Below are 24,234 nucleotides of genomic sequence, written 5' to 3'. Positions count from 1 at the left end.
TGCCTTGTGCCTAAGGCAAGCCCGTCTGCACCCGTCCGCAATCGGACCGCGCGAGCACCACGGCGTCAGACGCTGGTACTGCGCCAACACCCTCCACATGCTCAACGCTGGCCGATCCTCCACCTGCTTCTAGGTCACCCCGAAATTCACCCATGGACCCTTCACCTGCTGCAACTGCAGCTACACCAGCCAGCGCACACCTGCACGACCTGCCCTTCCTACCAAAGCAGGCCACACCCACCTCAGTTGCATACTTCTCAACACCAGCTCAGTCCACAAGCATGCCGTTGAACTATGGGACCTCCTCGACTCATCCTCCCCGGACATCGCCTTCCTGACAGAGACCTGGATGAATGCCACATCAGTGCCCGACATTGCATAGCCATCCTGGACGGCTACAAGATCACCCGCAGGGACCGCATCAACAAGCCAGGAGGGGGACTTGCTATCATCCACAGGAACACCATCAACATTTCAACCAACACCAGAAACTTCCTCAGCACGGCCGAACACCTACACTTCCAGATCCACGCCGATCACAACACCACCCTCAGAGGAACCCTTGTCTATAGACCCCGGGACCTAGACCACAGTTCAGCGTCTCCATCGCCGACCTCATCAGCACGCACGACCATGCCTCCACAGACTACATCCTCCTGGGTGATCCGAACTTCCACCTTGAGAACGCCAATGACAACAACTCCATAACCCTGATCGCCAACCTCGCACTCAAACAGCTTGTCTTGACACCCACCTTTTCCGCATGACAAATGCTCGACCCCATCTTCTCCACCAGCAACCACGTCACTTTCAGACACAACACTGAACTCTACTTGACAGACCACCACTGTATTCATTTTTCCTTTGAGAAACACACCGCGCACAACCAACCGCAATGACTCCCACACCGCAGCTAGAAAAAAGTCACCAAAGACCATCTCCTCACCACCCTTGCCCAAGTCCCTCCGTCCGAACTCCCGGACACCAACCAAATAGCCTACAACTTCAGACAGTGCAGACCTGCCGAATATACAAAAAGCAGTGGCGCCAAGGCCAGACACCAGACAACCAAACAGCCGTCTTGAACACCAAACGCAAACACCACCAACTCATCTGATCCACCAAAAGAACCTCCTTCAAAGAACGCACACAACAGCAAAGAGACCTTCAACATCGTGAAAGAACTAGCCACCCCCAGATCCAGCTCAAATGACATCCAGCTGTCAAACGAACTCTGCAACTCCCTGGCCACCTTCTTCCACGGCAAGATCGCAGACATCCAGGACAGCTTTGACACCCAGACACCGACGACAGACAACGATACCGCCGACTCACCGCCTACCAAACACACCAACTTCCTGCTCTCCTGGAACAACGTCAACAACGAAGACACCATCAAAATCATGAACTCCATCCATTCGGCTCACCCTCCGACCCCTGCTCCCACCACATCTTCAACAAAGCAAGCTCCATCATCGCACCCCAACTCCGAAAGATTATCAACAGCTCCTTCGAGACGCCACCTTTCCAGAGAGCTGGAAGCATGCCACGATCAACGCCCTACTTAAGAAGCTCAAGGCGGAGGCAAAGGACCTCAAGAACTTTTGACCCATTGTTGCATGGATTTCTGCTCATATACAGACCTGTGCACAGAGCATTAGGACAATAGTGAATTGTTGGTGTGCCAAAAACTCACCTCCGTACCTAACAAAACCCTTACCAGCTAGCAATCAGTGTCACATTAGAACTTCGTCCTATAGCAAAGAAACCAATGATTAGACAACCCAGAACATGCGACTTAGGACTATCTCAGGAATAGTGGGAACTGAGGACCCACTTTGGTTACACTCATAGTAGTCCGTAACTGGAGTAATAAAGAGACACTGTAAGGTTAAAATCTTTATTTTGTCCGCATTCGCAGTATCTTAGACAACACAAGCAAACATACTATCAGTAATATTATGATTAGCAGGGTTACAATTCCATAAAACACCAGGAACCATATTACAAGTGCAAACAGGTAAAATATAGTGCCTAGTTATACACCCTCCCTATATAGGATCATTATTATTATAAAATATACAAGGTCTTGTGAGTATCGGGGGACCCCATTTACCTTTCCGCTCAATAAATGTAATTTACATCAGGATCAGCATATGTCTCTCTGTATCCCTGGATTCTTCCAAGTGTGTGAGAACATGTCAAGTGTGCTATGCTAAACACAGCAGAAACTCACTCAGCTCGTAGCTGCCAAAATATTGTGTCTAGAAAGTGTTACACATGCATGCCGAAAAACAGGCTCATGCGTTATGATGGCCTTGGCAGCTCAGCACTCACTGTACAGACTGAGGGTACGATGTATGTCTAGGGAAGGGAAAAACAAACTCTTTCCCATGTGAGAACCTTCTAAAAAGCTAACTCGCAAAAACAACTATCAGCAGTGTCGTGCGCAAAAGCAGTCAAAGGAAAAAGATGGCGTTTAAATTCAGAAAAGCCAAGCTAACATAACATACACGCATAAGGTGGCCCGAATCCACACAACACAATCTCCCTGCTCCCGTTCCCGGTGAAAGTCATGAAGAAGACCACCAAAAGACAACAGACACACTTCCTGGAGGTGAACAACATCCTGGACTCCTTCCAATCCGGATTCCTCAGCAATCACAGCACCGAAACTGACCTCATCTCTGCCTCCAACGACATCAGGGCCCTGCTGGACAATGGCGGAACCACGGCCCCATCTCCTGGACCTCTCGGCCACCTTCGACACCTTCTACCAACACACCCTACGCACAGGCCTTCACAACGCAGCGATCTGTGACAAAACCCTGAACTGGATCTCCTCCTCCTTCATCGGCAGAACCCAGAGAGTCCAACTCCCCCCATTTAGATCCAAAGAAGGCCTTTGATAGTGTCGACTGGTCTTTCCTCTTCCACACACTAACAGCTTTTGGGTTTATCCCCAAATTTCTTGACATGATAAAAGCGAACTATCGCTTCCCCAATTCCGGGTGGTAGTTAATGGGGTGCGCTCCAACACTTTTCCGCACTCGAGGGGAACCCGGCAGGGGTGCCCCCTCTCCCCCTTACTTTTCGCCCTCAGCATTGAGCCTCTAGCCCTGGTGATCCGGAATAACCCAGACATTAAGGGAATCCTGTTTACTGGCAATCCCCATAAAATTTCACTCTTTGCGGATGATGTGCTTTTATCCCTCACGGAGCACGAAAGCTCCTTACCAAGCCTGCAATCTGAACTCGAACGTTATGAGCGTGTTTCGGGCTTTAAAATAATCTCTGGGAAGTCCTTTATACTTAATCTCACTCTTGCGCTGGAGACGGTCTCTAATCTCCGAACTCTCCCACCACTGGCTTGGGCCACATCGGCCATTCAGTATTTGGGGGTCTTCCTGATGCCGAATATTCAGGGGTTATACAGAACCAACTTCCCTCCCCTCCTCACACGCATCCAAGCAGAGCTCACAAAATGGAAGCCGCTCTTCCTCTCATTACTGGGTCGCGTACATGCAGTAAAGATGACCCTCCTGCCCAAACTTATTTATTTCAGGCCCTGCCTATTGAATTAGACCTCTACTTCTTTCGAAAAATCAAAGCCATGATCCTGTGCTCTATCTGGCAGGGTGGACGAGCACGCTTCTCCTACTCCCGTCTCCACCTCTCTCGCACGGAGGGCGGGGGGCTGCCATACATCCACCTATATTACAAGGCTGCTCAGCTGCGGTCCTAGACGAATGGTCTCAGAAAGACTCTGAGAAACACTGACTGCACATGGACCGTAGCGTGACAGGTCCGACCATATGGGACTTGGTGTGGCACCCCCGTAAAGACAGGCCCCCAAATACTTACCTCAGCACACCTACACGCACCACTCTCAAAGTCTGGGACACAGTTTTGGGTGGCGAAAGGTGGACTTCCTTCCCATCTCCCTTTACCCCGATTCATCATACTTCACTTTTCCCTCCGGCTCTTCACGAGGGTCCCTTTGAGGCATGGAAGAGGTGGGGCTGTCTAGCCTTGGTCCATTTATTCCAAGACTGTGAGTCCCTCACCTTCGATGAGTGCAAAAGGGGGTTTGATTTGGAGGACGTGGAATTATACCACCATGCACAATTGATGCACTGGGCCCTCAATCCCCAAGTTCAGGAGGTTGCTACCCGACCTCTCACAAAATTTGAAGTCTTTCTCTCCAACACATCCACTGTGAAGGGTGTGATCTCTTTTATCGATAACTTCTTGCTTAGGACCGCTCTCTTCCCACAGCCCAGGTACATGAGTATGTGGGAGGACCTGATTCAGCGTCCCATTTTTGACGAGGAATGGACTCATCTTTGGTCTGGCATTACCCGATTCAATCATTCTATAGATCTCAGAGAGGCGCATCTTAAGACCATGATGGACTGGTACCTTCACCCCTCCAAGCTCCGGCAAATATTCCCCACCACCTCGGACAGATGTTAGAGGGGATGCGGACTATTGGGTGACCTGTCTATCCGGCCTTTCTGAGACAAAATCCTGGCCCGCATAAAAGAAATGTTGTGCTATCCCATCCCTACTACTGTGGCGGGGGTCCTCCTGGGGCTACGTGACCCTTCCCTAGATCCTCAGACCTGAGCTGACAAGATGAATATTTGGCTGTGTATCAGCGCGGACAAGGTCACTCTAGCGGCGGCCTGGAAGAAGAAGGAGACCCCAGCTATCTCCCTGTGGCATGCCCGCCTTTGGAGGTTATTGAGCCTTGAACGTATGGCCGACATCTTCAGAGACGATTACAAGAACTTCGAATTCAAATGGGGGTCTCTGGGTGCTTTCCTCTCTCAAGGCCTTCCTTCCGCTGTTTGTCCCTCTACCATCAGGGTCCTGCATCTCTTCCAATTCTGATTACTGTACTAGTGTCTGGCACTCTTTTTTTTTTTACGAATGCTGCCGCCACCACGGGTGAGTGGGGGGTGGGTTAGGGCGGGGGGGGAGTTCTTTGTTCTTTTGGTTGTCATTTTATTGCTTGCCCCACATTGGGACAGGCTCTGTTGCGCTAAATTTGTTCTTTTCGACACCTTGCAGCACTCCAGATGAGTATTCTAGATAATGTAATATTGCTGAAACCTGTCAAGTTTCATGAGGTTTGGTCAACTGCCAAACAAGATACTTGATCTTTTGTATACCTGAGCTTTATTGAGACAGTAGGAAACGCTCCTCTTATCTAGCAGCTGCACCTCTCGTTTTGCTAGCTGAATCCGAGGAGGAGCTCTAAGCATGGGCGAATTTTGCGAATCTGGCGTTCGCGAATTTAGCGAATTTGCGAACTCGCAATCCGCAAAATCCGCGAATTCTCGCGAATTTGCAGATTTTTTTTTCTTTTTTTGTGTTTGCAAGGATTTCTGCCAGTTCGCGAGGGTTTTGTACCAGTTCGCAATTGCGAACTTACATGTCGGCTCGCAACGGTCGCGATTATGTTGTTTCTACGTCTGGTTCATCATCACAGGTTCCCAGCACCCTCTGTTTCACCCCTGCCACCCTCTGTTTCACCCATGCCACCCTCTGGTACATCAATGCCACCCTCTGGTTCATCATCACTGTAGATTATGGGGGGAAAAAGCAAGCACACCTGCCCTGCTTCAACTGACATGAATTAATTTGGGGTTGATTTATTAATGTGTCACTGTTTTAAAATTACAGTCTGGAACCTGCTTCCTTATCTGTAATTTGCTTTCTGTTGCAGTGCAATTTTTTTTTCCAGGACCTTTGTGGCCTACTTGTAGCTATTCTATGAGCCTGCTGTGAGGGTCAGAGCAGGGTCATACAATTGTTGCAACTAGCAACTGAACTCTGGAGGGGCCCCAGTCAGGAAGCACTACAGGGAATGGTTACTAATGATGAGTTTGAACTTTTGCACCTGCTGAATGCTTTCACTTTTGCAAAACTCGTTTTTCTGCAGAGAAGCATTACAGCAACTGTAATGCCCCAAACAAGCTTACTTGTGAAAGTTGATTTCTAATCCAAAAGTGATCCAAAGAAAGTCAAAAGGCCTCAAATCCAAAAAAGTGCAGGCAAATGTCAACCTGAGGAGTTATTCTGATAAAAATCATCATTTTCAGAAGGTCTATGCTGCTTGCTAGTGGATTTCTTGTGCAGAATTGCAATTTTTGTAATTTTGCGAGTGCGAGATTGTTGCTGCCCGCCGCACCTACATGTTCGCAATTGCGAACTTACACCACACGCCGCAAAATTGTATCACCAAGAAAAAAAAATCCACTGCGTGCGAATTTGCGGATTTTCGGTAAATTCGCGAGCGTTTGCTGATTGCGAATTTACCGAAAATCCGCAAAATCCGCGAGCGGAACGGATTTTCCGCCCATGCTTAAGGAGCTCACCCCCTCTGTTTTCGGTACCTATCTTGTATACCAAGCTTTTATTGTGTCTTGTTGATCTCCTGCGTGGGACCACGTGATGATGCCTTGAGTGCCTATGGACTGTATACTCATAAAAATTTTAATAAAAATAACTTTGAAACAAAAAAAAAGCTTTAAAATGAAGTGTTCCTTATGGAGGGTTATTGCAAGCCAGGCACAATTATTCAGAAATTTCAGATTTTGAGGCACGGGAGATGATTACATGTTTTGAACAGAGAGGATACCCATTGAATGTCCTTCAGTATGCCCTTCACGGAGCATGTGCAAAAACCACAGAAGAGTTGATGGTAATCAGGAAGAAAGAATGCAAAGATACAACGGACATAAGTTTTTACTATGGATTTTGATACCTCGTACAAAGAATTAAGAAATAGTATCAAAATGAACTGGAATATTTCACAAATGGATGAACATTTAAGAGAGATACCTAAGAATTTTTCTCATATCATGTACAGAAAGGTGGCCACCCTTCGATATCTTGTGACACGGAGTCACATGTCACCCATAAAATCAAAGGAGACAAATTGGCTTAATAAAGAGAGATCAGGCACAGGTAAGGTTCAGAATGTGAAGCCTGTGAATATGGGATACATATATCTACATATAAACTGTACAACAATCAGGAATGTAAAATTTAGGAGTTCATAAAATGTGAAACTGATCGTCTTGCTTATGTGCTGCAGTGTACATGTGACAAGAACGATATGAAAGCACCACCAACAAATTGAAACTAATGATTCTGCAGCATATTCACACAATAAAAAAAAGGGTTTTCACTTATCCATTAGCCAACCCTTTCTGTGAGAGTCATGATGGCAATATCAATGATCTAAGATATTATGGGATACAAAACATCAAAAACAATGAGAGATAAGGCATTGGTGAACTGAGATGAAGGAGAGATGAAGCCACTTATACTTATGGACACTGAGGGCCCGATTCACAGAATGAACTTAAGACTCAATCCTAAACTTACTACTATTTTGGTATTCACAGAATACACTTTCTACTTTTGGCATTCACAGAATGAACTTACTACATTTGGTATTCACAGAAGTTAGGATTTTGTCTTAAATTAGTCTTAAAACAGACTTAAGACAGACTTAAGACAAGCTTAAGACAGACTTAAGACAAAATCCTAACTTCTGTGAATACTAAAAGCAGTAAGTTCATTCTGTGAATACCAAAAGTAGTAAGTGCATTCTGTGAATACCAAAATAGTAGTAAGTTTAGGATTGAGTCGTAAGTTCACTCTGTGAATCGGGCCCTGAGACACCATTTGTTCATTTTTAGAGCTCAGGATATTTATCATGTACATAGGAGAGAGACAAATGCAAAATCAATATTAGATCAATAGTGATGTTGGAGAGTGCTAATTAGCGAAACTCTGGCAATGATTGGCTTTGAAATGGAATGTAACTTATTCAATACTAATATTGGCAAGGAAGATTGGATTGCAGAATTTATGATTTTTTTTAATTACATACTGTTTTGATGTTTATCTATGCATTTTATTTGTATATATATGGTCCATATGTACAATATGAACTATAAGAATCATGCCATTGCACTTCGAAATTGCTGCAATGGCACTTCGATATTACATCACAATACGTGTTTTGCAATAATTTCTGCAATATGTACTTGAATGATCATGCAATTGCACTTTGTAATTGTAGCAATAACACTATAGCACAGCACTTTACTTATTGAGGTAAGTGTTTACGTTATTATTGGTCTTGCTGACAAAATGATGAAATATGGAATCTATAGATTTTTCTGTCAATACGGCTATATGATTTAAATATGCCATATATACTGAAATATCCTTGAAGGTCTTACCTGAATATTGCAGTTATATGTTAATGATTTGAGGTACATCATTAGATGTGTACTGTGGACAACAGTCTCTAAAACTCCATTCTGCTCCTGATATTAATTGAGTCCGTTAAATTGATTTGCTCTGTTCACAATCTTATGTAGAGTGTTGTTGTACAGTTGTACACTCCATCTCACTGATATATATATATATATATATATATATATATATATATATATATATATATATATATATATATATATATATATATATATATATATATATATATATATATATATATATTCGGCATACAAACGTCTCCAGCAGTCACGTAGGTTACATAGACGAGGCGAACCCAGATACTGGTGCTGATTTTTTTATTTAGCTCTCCACCACACAACCATTACGCGTTTCAGGATAACAAGCCCTTGATCACATGACAACGTGCAGGGGCGTATGTGCTCCTTTTAAAGTGCTAGTGCCAGATATTGCTATCATAGACATAGAAAACATATTGCCTTAGCCAATAACTGCATAAATGCAGATATGCACATAATTAACATTTGTGTAAGACACATACTGTGTTATAAATGCTCAATCAGTTTCACAACAGGATGGAAGTATATCTGAACATAATAAATGCATAAATATATAAATATATATATAAAAGATATTAAAAATACATATATAAATATAGAAGCAAAATACTGGATATCAACAATAAAATAACTTAATGTATAGTTAAATTAAAATTGATATTGTTCCACCCTTACAGATATGAGACCATACACCTGAATAAATATTTTGTTATGTATGCATAGAATTAGCCACAGAACGGGTCCATAGTACCATGAATTACAAGTTCTAAAGGCTAGCGTCTCAAAATACAAGCCTATGTGCACATTAAACGCTGACACTTTGGAAATCACGCCTTAATGGGTTAGGCAAGCAACTGTGCAAAAAGATGAACCATGTTTAAATTATGTGCAAAAACAGCAATAAATATTGGCAAGATAGATACTACAAAATAGTGCTACCTAGTGAAACATAAAATTGTGAAAATAATAAAAAAACAATGCTTATATAGTAAAAATTGATTGAGACAGCAGGTATGATTTTGGTCGTACAGTTGGTCATTATTAAAACAGTATTTATAGGTAAGTATGACATTCTTCACCAGAGTTGAGACCATTGGCGGTCTTGGTATCTAATAAAATGATGTGCCTGGTCTCTAACCTGCGCAATAGCAGCTCACGGTCTCCACCTCTCCTTTGTGGTGGTACCACGTCAATGACAAAATATCTCAATTCTGCCGGATTTTTCCCTTGTGACTCTTTAAAGTGCCTCGCAACTGGGTACACAGTGTCGCCGTTGGTAATGGCCCTAAGGTGCTGAAGAATGCGTTTTTATATCTGTGGTCTTGTGCTACCGACGTAGCGCAGACCACAGGGGCATTCCAGCACATACACTGCATACTCGGTGCAGCATGTTAATTGGCACTTGTTTACTGTGGGTTTGTTACTAAACGGAGTTACATATTCTTTTTTGCTAACTCCATTCCTACACGCTTTGTTGGAGGAGCACTTGAGGAAACCTTTACTTGAGTCCAACCACGAGCTTGTGGTCCGGATCTCTGGACTGCTAGATACTAAACAGTTCCCCATAGTTCTAGCTCTTTGTAGGCTATACTCGGAGTGCCCTTGATCTGCCCACTTAGTACTGGGTCACTAGAGATAAGTGTCCAGTTGCATTTGACAATGTTTCTAATGATCAAGTGTTGGTTATTGAATGTTAGAATGAGTCGAGTTTCATTGTCTGCAACTGTGGATGTATTATTTCTGCTTTGCGTACAAGTAGACAACAAAGATATTCTGTCACAAGAATTAGCTCTTACGATGGCTTTATCAATAATTTCTTTCGAGTAACCTCTTGTAGGAATCTACCCTTGCATGCTGCTTGAGCCTCTGTGCAATCTATATCTGCACTACAAATCCTCCTAATTCGGAGCATTTCCCCATAAGGGATGCTCCTTATGAGGTGACCTGGATGGTGGCTACCCGCATGCAAGACACTATTCCCTGCAGTTGGTTTGTGGTATAGTTTAGTTTCTAGTTTCCCCCCCACGAGAGAAAACCTCTACATCAAGGAAACAAACTGATGTGTCACAATTTGGCCTGTGAACTGTAAGTTGAGGTCATTTTCATTTAGATTGTCAATGAACTCAACTGCCTCATCCTGTGACCCATCCCAAATTAAGAAGAGGTCATCGATGTATCTTAGCCACCTTATAATTTTGGTATTCATGATGTCCCTGAACTTAGGCGTGAGGACCTGTTCTTCCCAGTAATCCATGTGTAAACAGGCCCCCATCGCCACGCCCCTTGTCTGTTGGAACAATTGTTTACCAAATAAGAAAAAGTTGTTTTCCAGGCACAATGTGATTATGGCAATAATCATGCATGTATGGTCTTTCAAACAATCTGGTCTAGAATCCAGGAAATGCTGAGCTGCTCTCAGCCGGTCTTTGTGAACAATACTGGTGTACAATGAGGTCACGTCAAGTGAGATTAATAGATAACTTTGTTTCCACTACACATTGTTAATGTTGCTCAAAAAATCTCCTGTATCTAGCACAAATGACGGTAATGATCTAACAAAGTCTTGCAAGAAAAAGTCAACATACTTACTCGCATTTTCAAGTATACTGTTGCAAGCAGAAATAATTGGACGGCCCGGCGGTGCAGATCTATCCTTGTGGATTTTGGGAATGAAGTAAGCTACTGGCATTACTGGATTTTCCTTCTTCATGAACTTGAATTCGTCCATGGTAATAATGCCAGTGCTCCTCCAAGCCATCAATTTGGAATAGATGTCACACTTCGCTTGTTGTACTTGGTTGGCATCTGTCTGTCGGTAGCATGTTCGATCATTAAGCTGCCCCAACGCCACCTCCATGTACATTTTTTGGGGCCATAAAACAACATTTCCCCCTTTGTCGGATTGTCCTATGATTATGTTAGTATTATTTTGCAATTTTTTGATCAGTTGATGATATTCAAAATCACGGTAGTGATGTTTTTTGGAAAAAGTGCCTTGTTTAAGAAAAAGTGCTCTTAGTTCTTGGGAAAAAATTTATCATGAAACGCGTCAATGTTGTCTTTCATCATCAATGGACAGAATTTTGACTTAGGTTTGAAGTTTGTAGTTATCGTGGAAACATTCATGCCCGGGCTAGATAAAGGCAAATCAGAGTCATTAACCATATCAAGTAGCTCCTGTACCAAAATAGAGTCATCTGTCTGCGAAGTTGGCAGCTAAGTTCCCTGCACAACCTCTGTGGACGGTGGTCGTCGTTTATGTAGACAGTGATATTTACGCAGTTTGAGCTTGCGCACGTATTTATATATCTCAATTTTGGTACCTGCATAATCAAAGTTGGACTTAGCACTGTAAGACAGACCTAGCGAGAGTATAGACATTTCTTTGGGGGTTAGCTGCATATCCGTGAGGTTGACAACTGTTTGTGATATGTCAGATCCCTGACTTATCTGCGGTTCCATTTTTTCTGCGTATTTCTTGGTTTGTTTGTTGCCCCTCTGCTGTTTGTTGCAGCGCCTCCTTGCTGCCCGCTTTGTGTTGGCATTTTGTTTATGTTTGCACTTTTGGCACCAGAGCGGAGGGTCTGCTTGCGATCCTGCTGGACCACCTCTAGCTCCTGTGCTAGGGTACATTTTTGAAACCCCGCCCTCTGTGCTCCTGCCAACTCGTTGTCAGACTCACTGTCTATATCTGAACTGCCATCCGAGACGGAGGAAACTTCAGCCCCTTCTATATATTTATATATATATAGAGGGCCTGCTTGGTGGCCAGTAGATACTTAGGAATCGGACCTAGTTTCCAAATTATTAGCATTTTTTGTTTTGCTAATAACTTTAGTACCCTATCGATGAATCTTCATGAAACTTTCAAAACCGGTTTGCCATTCACTTTAGCTGCTATCTTGAAAGTTCCAGGGGGATCGTCAAGCAGGGGCTGAATAAAAGCGAGGTACTAAAAGGGAGGTACCAAAACGTATTTACCCCATGCAACTTCCCATAGAGATTTTAGACAGGTCTGTGCTGTACGCTTCTCTTATGTGTCTTCTTCTTATTTTAAACAAAATAAATGGTATTATATGAAGTATATTGAAGTTTATTTTGCTGGATGATGAGTAATGAAATTTGAGATGCCATCAATGATGTAAATGACCATGTCATGAGTGATGTAATATGTGAGGTTATAAGCAGTACATGCAGGGGTGTACATTATAGTTAAATGATGACATCTCAAATGACATCACTGATGGCATCATCCTGTGTGTGTTTTTAAAATGTTTAAGGTGTATTGATGAATCCGTGGGTGTATGAGTCCCTGTATGGATGATTTAGTGTGTTGGTGAGTGAATGGATGTGTCAGTTGCATATGCACTGATTGTGCCACCCACATGAGTAGCCCTAAAAAGAGGTCTCAGGCCTGTCACCGCAGTGCCTGTGCACAGTTTGCTAACTGCCATGTCACCCTGACAAGTGCACCCACTTGCCAGGCCATACCCTTACCTTTCTATGTACAGAGGATACCCCTATAGCAAGCCCAAGTCTGGTATCCCTGAACTAAGAATGTAATAACACATATTTTAGTAAAGATGGTTTAAAAATTCTGTGTTTGAAAATAGCACTTTTAGAAAGTGGCTATTTTCTTGTTTAACTGTTCTGTGTGCCTCTGCCTGTTTGTGGATTGGCTGTCTGACGTAAGAGACGCAGGGGCTGGGGTGACTCCAGGAGTCTTGGTGAATCAGCACTAGACTGAATAGACCTATCTGAATTTGGAGTGGTGGGAGGAGTAGCACCTGGGCCTGAATAGGGCTGTGACTGCCTTCCACATTGCTGGCTCCACCTCCTGTGGTGCGTCTGAAGACCATGGCTCACATTCACAAAGGAAAAAGTTGTGCACTGTCAGAGTGCACCCAGAACTGGTTTTGACTGGGTCCAGGACCACCTTACACATAAAGAACAAAGACTTTTGGGGTATAAATGTAAGAGCTGAAATCCCTGTAAATCAAACTACTTCATGATCAAGAGGAATCTCTGCAAAGAAGATCAGCTCAATAGTCTGAGGAGAAGTACTGCCCTTACTGGTCTGCAGTTTGCTGTTTCTACTAAGGAGAGGACAAGGGACTTTGCTGTGTGCTGTGTCCCCCTCCCCTGCTTGCAACACAGACTTTGCTGAGTGATGTGTCCTGAAGTATGCAAAAAAAAAATTGTTGGAAGGAATGCTGGACAATGCAAACATTCACCCCCAGGTGCAAGGATCTGAAGTGAAACTTCTCCAAGGGCTTGAGAAGAGCTTGCCTCGTGGTACAGAAACTCAGGGATACAAAAGTTTCCAAAGAAACGTCTTATCACCGATGTGTGCGAGTGCTTGCACCCAGCTTGTGTCCTGCGGGGAGCCCGTGTTGCTGAGAGGAGCTTTCCTCGTGATCGCCTCTGCTTGTGACCGTGAGGAATCCAAGAAGTGCTGCGTGCCTGCTTTCACCATCGCCGGCCCGTGATCTGCCAGAGTGCAGGGGTGCCTGCTGTCACCGCCTCCGGCCTGTGATCTTCGAGAGCGATGTGTGTTTTCACCGCTACTGGCACGAGTTGCGTGTCTGAAGAGAGAGAGCACCGTGACCCGACCGGCTCAAGTGCGTCGCCTGGCAACTGGAGTCTCCCCTCGACGAGGGAACAGCTGCTTGTGCCCATGCCACTTTGTGGGGTGTCCAATGGGAGGAAAGATGACAACGAGGCAACCCCCCCAGGTAACCACTCAGACTCCGGTCCAGCACTGCTGTGTGCTACTACTACTAGGGAGACAGTGCCCCGATCGGCATCGCCGAGTGAAGCCTCCATGACCAGTACTTCCCTGATGGCCTGTACCAGCACAGCTGGCGTGCTGCGGTACCGGGACCGCTCCGAGGAGCCTGTTGCTTCTCTACAATTCTGGGGGCATGATTCCTGGTGCCAACATCACCACCAAGGTTGGGCAGCCCCCGCAGGAGAAAAGTAAGTTGAGGACACAGGAACTGTCTCAAGGTCAACAAGGACAGGATCAGCCGTATTTTTTTTGCTTGGCTACTAAAGGGATACAGTCTATATGAATCCTTTATCCTGAGACTGTCCTTAGATCCCCTTATGTTTACCTAAAGGGATACTGTAACTATCAGATTGTTATCTACCAAGACCTGTATCAAATACATTTCTAAAAAGAGCTAATTGTGTATATTGGATTTTTGTCATTTTGATCTTGCCTAAATTAGATAGAGATATCTATATTTTTATAACAACCTTTGTGGTATCCATTTCTGGTGTTTCACTGTGTAACTGTGGGTGTTGGTGCAAATACTTTATACATTGCCTTGGGGATAAGCCTGTCGGCTCGTGCTAAGCTACCGAGGGGGTGAGCAGGGATTATCTACTGTGTGTTCACCACTTACCCTGACTAGAAGCATGGGTCCCTATTTGGTCAAAGGTATCTACCTCTGCCAACCAGAGACCCCGTTTTCTAACATAAAGGATGCATCAATATTAAGTGTTGATGCTCTAAACCCAGTAAGGGTAAACCTTTTTTCTAAAATAATATGAGAATGTCAGCACTTGGTTGAATTTATTGTAACCTCTCTTCAGTGTTCAAGGATTACCAAAGGCATGTGTAAATTAGGATACACATATACTGTATGTCTTCATTGTTATATACGTTTATCAACTTGTGATATTGTAACTTAATATTGTTACTTAATTATTCACTAACAAACAATCCAGATTTATCTATTTTATTGATGACTTCTCCCGGTATACAGTTCCGGAGTAGCTGCTGTCTTCTACATACCTTGTCAATCCTGTGGTGCCAAACTTAATCCAGAAAAAATAATTGTTTCCCACCCCCCGAGGGTACAGAGAAAAGGGAAACAAGTAAACAGTAGCCGCACAGTGGTACTGCCTGCAGAAGCAGCCAGGAAGATAGCTTGCAGGAGCCTGTGAAACTGACAGGTAGAGAGGATAGGGGTGGGGGTGCCCAGGAAGGACAGTAGAAGCACAGAGCAGAAGGATTACAACACACTATTGACATAGAGGACAACAGCACACCATATGGACAGCGAGCGTGGAGGAAGTCAGGGGCATGGTCAGCAAGGGGAGAGCTTTTGCGAGATAGATGCAGCGACACCATGAAGGGTCATGGAAAATGGGCGGAGTTACACCACACTCAGTAAAGGGGAAGGGCAAACAGAGAGGTCAGTAGCAACTGAAGGGTTGAAGCAGAACAACAGACGAGAGATGAAGGGGCAATAGATGACCACGCGGACAGTGAGGGGGAGAGGGCATTGGCAGGAACAGCCAGGGACCACATTATCAAGGCAAGGGTAGTGACACCATAAGGGACCCGGGAAGGACCAAAGAAGGAGGAGCAGGGGCATGTTCTGCAGACAAAAAAGTAGGAGGGGACCAGGGGTAGGGAATGACAGCAAGGGAAGTGGCAGAAGAGGGGCAATAGCAGCACAAGAAAATAGGAAGGTTGTGGCCAGGGGAACGTCACACGGAAAACAAAGGGGAAGAGGGGCTACCAGGCAGGGCAGTGGAAGCACAAGGGCAGTGGCACCTAAAGGATAAGTGAGGGAGGAGGCGATGATGCGCCACATGAAAGGCAAAGAGGGAGGGGGATAGGAGTAGGGGCAGCCAGGGAGAACAGTAGCAGCACAGGGGCAGTGGCAGCACGAGGTACCACAGAGGGAGAAGTTGTAGAAGGGAGCCCACACACAAAAAAATGCAGGGCAGAGTAGAACTGGATAAGCCCAGGGTTTACAATCCAACCAGGGAGGGCAGGCAGCAGGGGCACATGCAGTGGATTGGACCACAGACTGTAAGAGGGAGGGTGCAAGGGTATGCACACAGAGAATAGTAGGCTGAGGTGCATGTGGAGCAGGAGCAAGGTGACCACAGAGAGGAGGTGGGGAAGGACAGAGGCATACAAACAGAGAACGAGGTGGAGAAGGGGGGAGGTAAATGCTGATTCTTGTTTTAGATTTTTTCAAACAGCAATTTTTTTAAAACATTATAATGCTGTAGCTGTTTCATTTATTTTTTTATTTATTGTCTTTTTATACACATTTTATGGTGTTCTTTTAAACACATGCCCTTGGCTATGGCAAACACTATTCTGTTAGACTTGCCTGAAGACACCACCTTGTGACATTGATTGCAGCATATCGTAACATAGTGCATACTGCAGTCTTGTGCCTCCAGTTGTTGTCTTACTACATCAGCAGGTGCTCCCCGTACTTCTTCGCCTGGTAGATGTAGTTACTGAAACTTGGCATGGGCAGTCTTGTTTGGGTGCATTGCTTTTAGGTGCTTTGATATTTTAGAAGTGTCCATGGAGTAGTGTTTATGATGGCAACAATGAAATTCCTGATTGCACAATGTGAACGTGACATTTCGGGCTTTGAATTTTTTTTATTGCCTTGGTCGAAGTGTTAAAATCTGTCACATTACAGATTTCTTCTCAAGCCCAAGTTCAGCTGTGCTTACCCCCTTAGTAGCTTGGCTCAGAGTAGTCAATGTGGCAATGTAAAGTATTTGTGCAACACTTTGAACAGTGAATACATACCACAAAAGGAACCCACAACAGAGTTAGAAAAATATAATTGGTTTTAATAAATAAAAAAAAGACCAAAATGTTGAAAATTCAATTAGTAGAACCTGAGCTATTCAATCTTAGTGAATTTAGGGAAAAAGCAGCAAAAACACCAACTGTGGAATCTTTTCATGTAGGACTGGGACAAAGTCACAAGTTCAGGGCGACTGCGATGGAGCATGGGCCGTCTGCTGGAACCTAGTTACACCCGCTGAATAAAGTACCTTAAATTCTGGGTTGTTGAGATGCGTGATGCAGCCGGAGCAAAGTGTTGGGGCCCGATTCACAGAATGAACTGAAGACTCAATCCTAAACTTACTAATATTTTGGTATTCACAGAATGCACTTACTACTTTTGGCATTCACAGAATGCACTTACTACTTTTGGTATTCACAGAAGTTAGGATTTTGTCTTAAGTCTGTCTTAAGTCTGTCTTAAGTCTGTCTTAAGTTTGTCTTAAGACAAACTTAAGACAAAATCCTAACTTCTGTGAATACCAAAAGTAGTAGGTTCATTCTGTGACTGCCAAAAGTAGTAAGTGCATTCTGTGAATACCAAAATAGTAGTAAGTTTAAGACTGAGTCTTAAGTTCATTCTGTGAATCGGGCCCTCAGTTCTGAGAGGCGGTGAGGCTGCTGTGGGAGGTACTGTTGGGTCGCCGTCTAGGATCCCCTCAAAAGGCTTTTCTCTATGATGTTCGGTATCATCATTAAAGCAGTTGTTGACAAGAGATCTGAGGGCTTGCACAGAGGATGTGTAGCACAGTGGTGGTTCTGAAGAAGATGTGGGCTGTGTCAGTAATGCGATTCCTTGAGGTAGGTCAAATTCATGCTGCAGTGGTAATATGTCGGTTCTGCTGGGGATGGGCTGCTCAGCAAAAAAGATGCTCTGAATCTACTGGCAAGCACCTGATGCCCACTTCCAAGAGTCTAGGACTGAAGTGGTGAAACTCGGCATGGTAGGCTTACAGATGGCTCTGAGACTTCAGATAAGGAGGCCAGCACACTATCTGGGTTTAAGAGATGCAGCTTCAGTCCTACTCACTCATGCAAGACGGCAGCAGGTCAGCACAGCAGGGCAGTAGTCCCTTCACAGCAGAAGTCCAGCAGAATGGCAAACCTTTCAGCAGAACAGCAGCCCTTCATCCTGGTATAGTATCCGCAGGCCCAGAAGTGTACTGTAGGAGTGGTATCTGAGGTCTATCATTTATACACGCGTACCCCGCTTCTGGAAGGTGGGAAATGGTTCTAGAAATGGATTTGCAGTGCAAGGAATTCCCTGTCTCCCAGCTGGCTGGAGTGACAATGCAGTGGTGTTACACCCTTTGTGTAGCAACAGGGCACAGCCTATTCTGGTGCAAGTTAGGTTGTGCCCAGCTCTTTCCTCCAAAACTTCCAGTGATGGCCCATCCAGTCACGCCTCAGCTCCCATTGTGTGTGGCTGTCTAAGAGGAGTACACAAACCTCTACTGAAAGCTACACCCAGTCATGTGACCAGAGGAAAGCTGCAGGCACTAAATGGCTGAGGCCAGAAAATGACAACTTTCTAAAAGTGATATTTTCAGAACTGCAAATAAACATCCGACTTCCCCATCAGTTAGGATCTTACATTGTGATTCCAGAGACACCAAACATGAACTGATTAGTAATGTAATAAGGCAACTCAAATGGTATTCTATGGGAGAGATAGGCCATGCAATAGTAAAATCAACTTGAGAGTTTTTCCCTACTAGGACATGTAGAACTTAAAAGTACATGTCCTACTTTTTAAATATATTGAACACTGCCCTCTGGGCTGCCCAGTGCTTACCTCAAGGGTGACTTATCTGTATTAAAAAGGAAGGTTTGGGCCTAGCAAACAGGTTTATTTTGCCAGGTTGGAATGGTAGTTTGTACCACATACTGTACTGCAATGGAAGTTCTCATCACTAAGGTGGAAGGACATGGATAGACCATCAGCAATATCATGGTCTGACCCAGGATTGTGTTCCACCATAAAGGTTATTCCCTGTTGGGAGAAGAACCACCTCAACAGTTTGGGATTTTCTCTTCTCATTTGCATGAACCACCCGATGGGTCTGTAGTCTGTCTGAACCCGGACGTGAGTCCCAAGCAGGTATGGTCTCAGCTTCTTCAGTTCCCAGACCACAGCAAAGGCCTCTCTCTCAAACGCACTCCACCTTAGTTCCAGTGGAATCAGTCTCCTGTTAATGAATACAACCGGTTGGTCTAGGCCCTCCTCCTTTAACTGTGCAAAGAATGCCCATATGCCTTGGTCTGAAGTTCCAGCCTGCCCTATAAACTCCTTACAAAAGTCAAGAGCCCAATGTGCAGGTGGTATACACATGGCCTCCTTGAGAGTATCAAAGGCTTTCTGGGAGGCCTCTGCCCAGATCACCTGTCTTGGCTACGTCTTTGAAGTTAGGGCAACAATGGTGCCATGTCCCTCAATAAACTTCCTATAGTATCCTGTGAGGCCAAGGTAGACCCTCAAATTACTCTGTGTTTTAGGGAGTTGTTATTCAAGGATAGTCTAAATCTCGGCCTGGATGGGCTGTACCTTGTCCCTGGCAACTATGGGGCCTAGATACACCATGAAGTTCTGGAGTGGTTCCCAGTGAGGCATACCTGTGTACCAGCACAACAGGGTTGAACCACGGACTGGTGGAGGGCTCAATTACCCCTAACACCAGAATATTGTAGACTTCCTCCTTGATACTGGCCATCACTTTGTCTAAAGATCTGTAATTCTTATTTAATGGGTGTACTATCTCTAGTGTCTATGTCATGGACGCAGAGGTGTGTGAGTCCAGGGGTGAGGGAGAACAGAGAAGGGAACTAACCCAATAACTGCCAACAGTCACCTTGCTGTTCTAAGATCAGAGTAGGGGGAAGGTTGACACCATCCCCTGACCCATCAAGGCCCTAGGCAGACATGAGGTCAGGGAAGGATCCCTGTACTCTTCCATTACCTTATTTAATTGTCACCAGGAGTATGTTGACTTCGAACTTTTCAAAGTGAAGATTGAGGCAGTTCACATGGAGCACCCTAAGGAGGATTCTAAGGATCTGGAGATCCACCAAATATGTTGGCTCCCCCTTCTGCTCCTTCACCTCATATGGGCCCTTCAAGCGATCCTGTAAAGCTCTGGACTCTAGACGTTCCATAACCCACACCTTCTGGCTAGGTTAAAACTCTACCAGAGTGGCCTTCTGCTCTTTCCAGAGCTTTAAAACCTCTTGACTGGCCTCAAGATTACTTTTCACCTTTTTCTGGAAGCGTTGCATCAGGTTGCGGAGTGCCAGCATGTAGCTAACCACATCCGGTGGATCTTTCTTTTAAACTTGCCTCCATCCCTCTCTCACTAGGCTAAAAGGTATCCTAACAGTGAGCATGAAGAGCTCAAAGTGGCTAAACCCCACTCCCTTCTGTGGCACCTCCATGGAGGCAAAGAGAAGGCATGGAAGTAGGAAATCCCACTTATGCCTTATGCACTCAGATAGGCCCAAAAATCATGCCCTTCAAGGTCTTGTTGAATCTCACCCCAAGACCGTTGGTTTTGGGGTGATAGGGTCTGGAGAACTTATAAATTACCCCACACTCATCTCACTTGACCTTCATGTACGTTGACATGACATTAATGCCTTTGTCAGAAACTACCTCTTTGGGGAACCCATCATGGGTAAAACTGCAAATCAGTGCCCAGGCCTCCACAGGTATAGTCGTTGACCTCAGAGGGATGGCCTCTTTGAAGCAAGTGGTGTGGTCCACCAAGACCTGGAGTAATCTGTCGCCTAAGGCAGTCTTGGGGTCCAATAAGTTTGATGCCTACCCTGGCTCAAGGCTGATTTGCATATGGCTGGGTCCATACTGGGAAGATGTTTTGAGCACAATAACAATTGCTTAGACCCAGATCTGTGACTGGGGGTGAGTGTTTGAAAAGTTTCAACAATTCGTTCAGCATTTTATTTTGTGATGTTGACACTTTATAGTAGTCATACTGACTACTATGTCTCTCAGAGCACCCCACCCATTGCATATTGATGGTGATCCAAGTGCCTGTACTTAGAGGAATTTGAAGGCATATGGGCTTTTGGCACCATATTCGTATTACCTATGGAAACTAGGGCCACCTATGTCTGCTCCCCAAAGCTAACTGGGAGTATGTCCTCCCTGAGCGCTACACTCACTAACCCAGATGTTGGCCCATCGGTGGGGGGCAGTGCCTTCTTAAGACATTTGGAGTCACCATTGGAGTGCCCATAGTTGTAGCACTCAGTGCATTGGACAACGAACTACCCGGTCTGCTTATCAAAGAACCACTTCTTCTTCCAGTTATCCTGAGACTGGTATCACTACTCCTTTGAGAACTATTTTGGGGCCTTTAGAGAATGCCTTATTTTTACATTTTCCTCTCCCCCTTCTTCTAGTTGGAACCCTGATCTTTTGGCAGTAGTTTTCAGGGGTCAGCCCAAACTTATCAATTAAAATGGTTTTCATTGGAGTTTACCTGCTTTGGTCCCCAATCTCTAGTGTTAGAGGCGTGTCCTGCATGCATTTCCACAGACTACTCCCCCAATGCTCTTCTGGGTCCTAGTGGACCCTAAGTGGTACCTTTTAGGCAGAAAATAATTTGTTTATGTCATCTCTCTCCACATAAGTGGGCACAGGATTCTTGGGGATGTGGACGTTTTTGCCTCCTTCACACATTGCAGGTATGCTGTCACCATCACTGCTGGACTCGGCCTATCTGGCCTTGATGTTCAGCTACTTAAGACTTGGAGAGAAATGTTGGGATGTTATTGTTGCTCATGATGCCCTTGTGAGGATTTCACAAGGGAATTAAGAATGCTTGATTGACATTATTGTTTTAAGTTTAATGAGAACAGCAGTAGTATCTGGTTGAGCCTGCTGTGTAGATGTGTACAAGAGTGATTCAATAAAGTACCTATCTACTCATTTCAATTGTAGTGGCTTCATTAAATGTTATTCTCAGGGCTGGTCTTCTGAATGGATAATCTAGATCGTGCGGTTATTTTTTTTTTATTTCAGTGCCGCATCTCAGAAACAATAACTTACATATGGTGAGAGATTACTTTCGATCCTATTCGCAATATGAATCAAAACACTCTCTCTAAGAGCCCGATTCACAGAATGAACTTAAGACTCAATCCTAAACTTACTACTATTTTGGTATTCACAGAATGCACTTACTACTTTGGCATTAACAGAATGCACTTATTACTTTTGGTATTCACAGATGTTAGGATTTTGTCTTAAATCGGTCTTAAGTCTATCTTAAGTCTGTCTTACGTTTGTCTTAAGACAAACTTAAGACAAAATCCTAACTTCTGTGAATACCAAAAGTAGTAAATTCATTCTGTGAATACCAAAATAGTAGTAAGTTTAGGATTGAGTCTTAAATTCATTCTGTGAATCGGGCTCTTAGAGAGAGTGTGCTTGTATTTCATTCTTAAATCCCAGTGTACCCCTTCAACTCAACTAGAGAGGTCTTCACTAAGAAGACTGTGAGTGCACATAATCGATGTGGTTGTTGATTCAATCAACTGTGCCTGCTAATTCCTACCAACTTGGTTGTGGTAGGATACCTACACTAATTATACCTATTAAGTTTGTAAATATGTTATTTTTAGATAAGAGGGAAGATTATTGACATGTGATTGATAGAAATATATGATGAGTTCTTCTAAATAATATTTTGTCTAATTTCTGCAGGGATGATCTGTCAGCTTTTAAATGTTCCCCGCTCAGTGATGCTGAAGCTGAGGTGGTGAATGCCTCCTGGGTAAATAGTGGGAAAGAGACCAGCCTTAAATTTACCCGCCAACGCATCCAACACCTGCCCTCCTTGTGCATGCGAGACCCTGGAGGGAGGCCTGTCTCATGGTGTATCATGGATCAGAATGCAGAGCTACGGATGGCATACACTCAGCCAGAATACCAAGGCAGGGGGCTGTTCACCAGTCTCCTCATGTGCTTCGCTGCTTTCCTCCGCCTACAGTGGGCTGATTTCCCATTTTACTTAATCACTGCAGAGTACAACGTGCAGGCACAGAGAGTTGCTAGAAAAGTGGGTCTCCTCAAGGCCCCTAATGAGTACCTTCGGTGGATCTGTCGGCCTCAAAGGAGGGCAGCTTAAATTAGCAGAGGGGAGGGTTTCATAAGGGGACATGCCCCAGCTGTGCCATCTTGTGTTGCTTCAAAATGTTCTTTTATCAAATTTCTGCGTTCTATGTTTGCGTTTCTAAAATGGAATGCTGTGATTAAGGCATCACTGATGATGCAGCCTACTGCAACTTACAAATCGTCCCTGAGAAAACACCAATAAATACCAAAATATATATTTAAACTGTGAACAATTGCTTATGAGTCATTATTGACAGTAACACTGTAAGACAACAAAGGTGCACAGCACATGAGACTGGCAAAACACATCAGGACCAACCTGGCATTTAATCTAACCAGGAAAGTTCTCGAGGTAATAAGAAACATGAAGGCTGCTGGTGAAAGGCTTGGGCTGCCTTCATTCATGCCTGTCGATCTCCCAGGGATGGTGGCACCTTTCTTTTTCAGGTGGTGTGGGGCTCACCGAGCAGGCCAGGCCCTCCACCCCTGCAACTGGTATGAATGCGGAACGTGATGTGTCCAGGAAGTGCTCAAAGGAACTGACTCATCAACTTCTCCCACACTTATTTCCATGACCCGCCCCATGGACATTGATAGTGGGATTACAAATGAAAAAAATCCTGTACAAGGTGTTTTAATAGAATAAACTGGACTGTTGTCCTGTTAGGGTGTTTCACTTATTTTTATGTTGTGAAAACTCTGTAAATATTGCAGTTTTCCTGTAATTGTGTGTTTTTTAAGACCACCATTGGTGTTGGAGAGGGGAAATATTCTTTACCATACAGTCAATACAATGCATTGCCTTTGCCCCACGTTACCACACGTTCCTTTAGCACGCAAGTCATTACAACTACTTGCTTTAGGGAACATGGTGCTGGATTTTAAGTCCAACACCTTCCTTGCTCATACACTGACTGAAGTTGGAATAGTAATTTATACTATTCCAAAGTCCAGCAATGCCGAAAAAGCAAGTCATTGTAACGACTTGTGAGCTAAGGGAACATATGATAAAGACACATTTGTGGTACTGACTGCGTTGTTAATTAGCCAAAGGATTGCTCCCTTTTGACACTATAGTGCGTTTTGTGATTTATACGCGACACATGTATATTTGTTAGTATTTTCTTGATTGCTCTGAT

The 24,234-nt window shown here is 44.3% G+C and overlaps 1 protein-coding gene across 1 annotated transcript in view; it reads left to right on the top strand.

Moving 5' to 3' along the window:
- The window catches only part of LOC147734913 (glycine N-acyltransferase-like protein 1), a 133,977-nt gene extending 110,810 nt beyond the window's left edge, over positions 1 to 23,167 (top strand). Inside the window, exon 5 of the mRNA XM_086953680.1 lies at positions 22,685 to 23,167. Coding sequence (XP_086809806.1) covers positions 22,685 to 23,108 — 424 coding nt within the window. The 3' untranslated portion in view covers positions 23,109 to 23,167. The remainder of the gene's footprint in view (positions 1 to 22,684) is intronic.
- The last annotated feature ends 1,067 nt before the right edge of the window (positions 23,168 to 24,234 follow it).

Source organism: Lissotriton vulgaris, chromosome 1_2, assembly GCF_964263255.1.
Source record: "Lissotriton vulgaris chromosome 1_2, aLisVul1.2, whole genome shotgun sequence".
Classification (NCBI taxonomy): Eukaryota; Metazoa; Chordata; class Amphibia; order Caudata; family Salamandridae; genus Lissotriton; species Lissotriton vulgaris.
The sequence above is the reverse complement of the archived record's forward strand: the minus strand, read 5'-3'. Positions and strand labels throughout refer to the sequence as shown.